This window comes from Hevea brasiliensis, chromosome 2, assembly GCF_030052815.1.
Source record: "Hevea brasiliensis isolate MT/VB/25A 57/8 chromosome 2, ASM3005281v1, whole genome shotgun sequence".
In the NCBI taxonomy this organism is placed as follows: Eukaryota; Viridiplantae; Streptophyta; class Magnoliopsida; order Malpighiales; family Euphorbiaceae; genus Hevea; species Hevea brasiliensis.
Genome location: NC_079494.1, coordinates 75,173,988 through 75,180,494, shown reverse-complemented (window position 1 = coordinate 75,180,494; position 6,507 = coordinate 75,173,988). Strand labels below are relative to the sequence as shown.

At 30.0% G+C, this 6,507-nt stretch overlaps 1 protein-coding gene across 1 annotated transcript; it reads left to right on the top strand.

The window, feature by feature from the left end:
- The first annotated feature begins 4,322 nt into the window (after positions 1-4,322).
- LOC110672065 (phloretin 4'-O-glucosyltransferase-like) lies at positions 4,323-5,982 on the top strand. Its single transcript, XM_021834728.2, has one exon. The coding sequence runs from the start codon at positions 4,434-4,436 to the stop codon at positions 5,832-5,834; it is 1,401 nt and encodes a 466-aa protein (XP_021690420.2). The 5' UTR covers positions 4,323-4,433; the 3' UTR covers positions 5,835-5,982.
- Positions 5,983-6,507: the final 525 nt, after the last annotated feature.

The window sequence follows — 6,507 nt, the reverse complement described above, 5'->3', positions numbered from 1 at the left end:
AATAATTCATATGTGGATCATAAGGCTAAATTATGATTGTAACCTATCCAAATTGCCTTGATAAAATGAGTCTAGAAATCTGCCTGGATTCTAGAAGTGACCTGAAAACTGAGATTTGGTCACCTGAATAGTTTTGGCAAAATGGCCATAACTCAAGCTACACAAATGCAAATTGAATGATTCCAAAGCCAAAATAAACATAAGACATAGATCTACAATTCTTATGAAGAAGGTATGGCCTAATTCATGTTGTACCTTGTCCTAATTCTTGTTGTACCTTGGCCAAATCTATTAAGGAAGTTGAGGTATCAAATCTGGAATTTATGAAAGATGAGCCAACTGAGCCTAGACAACGGGTATAGGATTGGATAAGTGGGCATGCTAACTGTTAGAGCCACCGAATGGTCAGTACCGAGAATGAAAATCAGTGTTATACCGATCAGAGCCCTGAGTGGTAAGTACCAAGAATGTAAGCCTGTGCTAAACTGACCAGAACCACTGAGTGGTCAATGTCATGAGTCCTATTATCTGTAACACCCTCACTGTAGCAATTCCGTACATTCTACTGTTTTGATGATCGGGGTTGGTCCGGACAGCTAGAATGTCTAGAAAAATATTTAGACTAGAGTGAGGAGTCATAAATAACTCAAATAATAATAAGAAAAATTTAGAAAAAATTTTAAAAATAAAATACAACCAAGTTAAATGAGCTGGTGCCCTAGCGATGGGTAACCCAGTGAGAAGTTGCGGTCTTCGTAGCTAGAAGCCCGATCGTTACATTATCTAACCTATATACCGTCTGTCATAGGTTACTATGAGTACTGGAGTAAAGCTCTCAATTGTGATCATAAAGACCATAATTTCAAATAAGATATGATAAAGAGCATTCCACCTCATTAAATGATATGATTACCAAGTATGGATTCATTGATCTTTTTTTTTTTTTTTTTTTTTATGTCGTGATGCAATATAACTATTTTAAAATTTGGAAATACTCTTATATGAATATTATGAGCATGTTATATGTTAATGTGCATAAGGAACAAAAAGATTATTTTATTTTAAATTAAGAGTGTACCACTAAGCTATTTAGCTTAGTGCGAAGAGTTGTTTCCTCATACAGGTATAGTAGATAAAGTGTAGATAGGGGCTGACAGGAGTTAGACTGGATCTGCAGAAAAGTCCAGAGTCACCATATCTTGGACTTTTGGATAGATGCATCTTCACCATCTTCATTGTAAAGTTTTACTCATATGTGTGTATGAATTATGTTGTAACAAATATTATGTACACTTTATTTTGGAGATTACAACCATAAAGATGTAAATTAAATTTAGCCACATTAGTGGTTAATAAAATTATAAATTATCTTGTGTATGTGAAATGATATGGGGAAAAATGGATATTGATGAATTTAATGATTTTTATTGATAGAAATGATATAGTAATTAAGACTTGCACAAGTTATGAGATATTTTAACAAGGAAATTATTGAAATTTAGGGGAAACTCTTGCAGTTTCTCCCTTTAATAAAAGCTATTAAATTACATTGTAAATAAATTGTTAAGAAAATAAGCAAAATAAATAATACACCGAAATAGGTGCTTAGTGCATGGAATGTGGCATCCCTTTGTTCGGCTTCACTACATATAGGGTAAGGGGGTGCTACAGTGTGTGTCTATGTTAAAAAGATTGAATTTACTATTTTCTTATGGAAGGAATTTAAAAAGGGTTCTTTAAACTTCTAGGTTAAAAATTAGTATTACAAATGAGATAATACCCTCTATGTGCATGCATTTGCTCATGAGTATATATATGAAAGAATGATATATAAAACATTTGCAATTAATAATCAAATCGTTGGATTTGGATGAATATCATCTTATTAAACAAATTAATATGCTTGTTTGAATAGTAGAAATAATATGATGCTCTATTTATATATTGAACATAATTTTTTAACATTAATAGAATTATTTTTATATGGTAAATTATTTTATTAATTATTAATTCATTGCAAAAAATTATCTATATAAAATTTAGACTAATTTGATCAATTAATTTAATTTTTAATATTATTGTATATAAATTTCTTAAAATTTATTTATAAAAGAAAATTAATATGTGAAATGATAATAATAGTACAAGGAGATAGTATAATCCTATACTATATAAATATATCTAAATAGCTAAATTAATTGGTTATCAAATTTTAGTATATTATAATAATATTATATTATATAAGAAAAATCTTAAAAATTAAATTACGAGTATTTAAGATGGTTATAAATAACGACATTTAAAGTGACAGTGTATACATTGTTATACTTTTAGTAACGAGAAGCTATTATATACAAAGTCGTCAGTAATAATAGCGATGACTTTATCCATCACTAATATTTTTAGCAGGAAGAAGCTATTACATATAAATTCATAGCTCATAATTTTTGACAATAAGTTATCCATCCTAATACTTTTAATAATGAGAAGTTATTTAACACAATTCGTCGCTAATAATTTTTATTGACGATTTATCCATCGCTAAATCTGTAAATAACTTCAATTTCTAAAATTACTATAATTAATATAAATAAAAGTTTTAATATTATTTTAGCATTTTGTACTTGCTAAAAATTCTATTACTATAATTTTATATTTTTAATTCTATACATACTATTAATTCATCAAAAATCATTTAATTTATTACAATCAAATTAATAAATAACATTAAACACCGAATTTCACTTATACTAATTTGTTTTTTAATTATTTTAAATATTTATAAACTTATAATATTAAAATATAAAATTATTGTTAAAAAATAACTATTTAATTAACATAATTACAAAACTATTATTAAAAATTAACTATTTAATTAAATAAAAAATTTGTATTTATATCAATAAATGTAAAATTTTAATCCTATTCAATTACAAATATTTTATTTTTATAAATTTGTGGCCATTTTTTTAAAATATTAATAATAGATAGCTTTTATATTTACCTACTTTATTTTCATAACAATAATGCTCAAGTTTAATTAATTTTGACTTATAATGTAATGTTTTTTTCTTTCTTTACTATATTTTGTTTGCCTTTTTTTTTCTCTGACAAGCAAAATCTATTTATAAGTTTTTAAATTTTTTTAATTTTTTTATATCACGGGTATTATTTTTATGAGGGTAATTGCATGTGAATGTAATTACTAGAATTTTTGTTATTATTGTCAATATCAAATAAAACTGATATCCTTACAAATTTAATGATTTTTACACATGCTAAAATAGTTTGATTTTTCTATTTTTTTTCATATTTAATATTGGTTTATCCTATAATATTTGGGATGGTTAATATCATTTTTACATAAAAAAGTGTATTTTACATGTGATTATATAAGATTTTAATTTTCTTGGATCTATTTAATTTAAATGTATATAATTAAACTATGATTTGTTAATATTTTTATGTGCATGACCATATTTTTTTATTTTCAATTTATTAATCAATTTTAGAAGATATTTATCTTAACTTTAAGTTGGTCTGTTTATTTATAATAATTTTTGGACTTATATGTTGAGTTTATAAGATAAAAAAATAATAATAATAAGCTAAGTGAACTCAACTTTTTATTTTGGTAATTATAAACTAGTTTAACCAAGTATTTTAGTATATTATCTTTATTAAATTTTTAAAATTTAATTGTAAATCTTATTTAATATTTTTTTTATCATTTTAATAATAAATATGCTTATAAATTATTTTTTAATAAATATATTAACTGCTTTAAATTTAAATACTTATAAATTTAAATTAATTTATATATATTAAAAATTTATAAATTGATTTTTATAAGTTAAGCCAACCATCCCCTTAATTATATTATTGAATTTGACTATAAATTTATAAAAAGAATCTAATTATATTTTTAAATGATAGTTAATATATATATATATATATATATATATATATATATATATATATATATATATAACAATTATTTCCAATATTTAAATTCAATTCAAGTCATCAAGGGTTATCAAATTAAAAACCCGAAAACTGTTGCAATCGCTAATTAAGAAGTCGTGCAACAACTGAATTGATCGATCACATGCACTGAACCAATTAAAAAATAAAAAATCAGCAGTATATTTTTGTCTCTTCTTTCTACTACACTGTCTTCCGCCGTCTTATTTGCAAAGTAGAACAAGCCTTTCACAAAAAACGTCACCACAAACGTCACCTTTTCAATGCCAACGTCCTCTGTTTAAGTCTCACTTGTCTTCATGCATTTGCCATATTATAGACATTCATTAATCCAATAGCTGCTGCTACCACAATTGCTGCTGCTACGTGCTACTGCTCTTCAATCTCACTCTCCAGTCTCAGCCACAGTACGCCCCACGCACAGCCACTTCAGCCGAAACACCACTGTCATGATGCAACCCCACTTTCTTCTAGTAACCTTTCCGGCGCAAGGCCACATAAACCCAGCTCTCCAATTCGCTAAGTGTTTAATACGTATCGGTGTTCATGTTACTCTTGCTACTTGTCTATCTGCGACACGCCGCATGGCTAAAACCTCATTCCCTGACGGCTTGTCGTTAGCCATCTTTTCTGATGGTTACGACGATGGATTCAAGTTGGGTCACGATGACCATGACAACTACGCGTCAGAGATCAAGCGTCGCGGCTCACAAACTCTCAGTGATATGATCGTGGCTAAGGAGAATGAAGGCAAGCCATTTAGCTGCGTAGTCTACACATTACTGCTTCCATGGGCAGCTGAGGTGGCGCGTGCACATCACCTTCCGTCTACACTTCTTTGGATTCAGCCTTCAACGGTTCTTAGCGTCTTTTACTATTACTTCAATGGTTATGGAGATTTGTTTAGCAACTGCAGTGACCCCACTTACGTAGTCCAGTTACCAGGAAAGCTTCCACCGTTCACTGGCCGTGACCTTCCCTCCTTTTTAGTTCCCTCAAACCTTTATACTTTTGCACTCGCTTCGTTTAAAGAACAACTAGAGACGCTTAGCGAAGAAAGCAACCCAAAAATACTCGTTAACACATTTGATGCATTAGAACCTGAAGCCTTGAAAGCCATTGAGAAGTTCAATATGATAGGAATTGGGCCACTACTTCCTTCCGCATTTCTTGATGGCAAAGATCCGTCGGATACTGCCTTTGGAGCTGATCTTTTCCAAAGTTCAAAGGGTTACAAAGAATGGCTGAACTCAAAACCAAAATCATCAGTAATCTATGTATCGTTTGGGAGCATTTGTGTCTTATCTAAGCAACAAATGGAAGAAATTGCTCGTGGATTACTGAATAGCTCTCGTCCATTCCTGTGGGTGCTAAGGGAAGAACCACTTGTGGATGGGACTAATGAAGAAAATCAACTGAGTTGCAGAGAAGAATTGGAAGAGAAAGGGATGATAGTGCCATGGTGTTCTCAAGTGGAGGTTTTGTCTCATCCATCATTAGGATGTTTCGTGACTCATTGTGGGTGGAACTCAACTTTAGAGGGCTTAGTTTCCGGCGTTCCGATGGTGGCGTTTCCACAGTGGACTGATCAAGGAACAAACGCAAAGTTGATAGAAGATGAATGGCAAACAGGGGTGAGAGTGGTACCCAACGAAGAAGGGATAGTCGTAGGTGAGGAGATGGTGAGGTGCTTGGAGTTGGTCATGGGAGATGGAAAGAATGCAGAAGAGAAAAGAAACAATTCCAAGAAATGGAAGAATTTAGCAATAGAAGCAGTGAAAGAAGGTGGCTCTTCAGAAAAGAATCTTAGGGCTTTCGTGGATGAGATTATTGGAGGATGTTGTTCATAAATCAAGATGAAACAAGGGCGGGTGATGTGCGAAAATTCTTGCCTCATCTATAAATTTCGTGTGATATAATCTATTATGTTTGAAATTTGGACTATGTTTTGAAATTGTACTCTACTATTCACATTAATAAATTTCAAAGTTGAGACTTTATGTGATTTTAATATAATATACAATTGCTGTGGCTAAATTTTTTTTGTTCATTAATATTGCATGTGTAATCTAGCTAACTAGTAGTGTTATATATAATTTGTTTATTTAAGTGAAAGGCCTTGATGCAAAGTCTAATTAGAGCTTTCTCACTTGGTTCTGAACAAAAACAGAAAACTAAGAAGACTCTTCTTGCCATTATGTGGATGGCCAATGAACAAAAGGAAAATTACGTGGTTTGGAGAAACAATTTTAATGGTAATAATTAAGTTTACCATATGGTACGACAAGTCAAATTCTGTTATGCGTTTAATTCTTTCTTTTCTAGCATATGGTGATGCAACAAAGTCATGCTATACAGGTTAAAAAATTCTCTCATTTTTTGTAATATTTCTTATTATTTGGTCAAGTGCCGGAATATAAATACATATTGCGGCTAGTTACTAGACCAGGTGGAGGGTCAGTGTAGAACTTGAGCTAGACTAAATTGAAATTGAAATTAGAACAAAACTGATCATAGTAGTTG

Bases quoted from the DNA above. Each gene is read 5' to 3' on its own strand.
- LOC110672065 (XM_021834728.2), top strand. From the start codon at position 4,434: ATGATGCAACCCCACTTTCTTCTAGTAACCTTTCCGGCGCAAGGCCAC.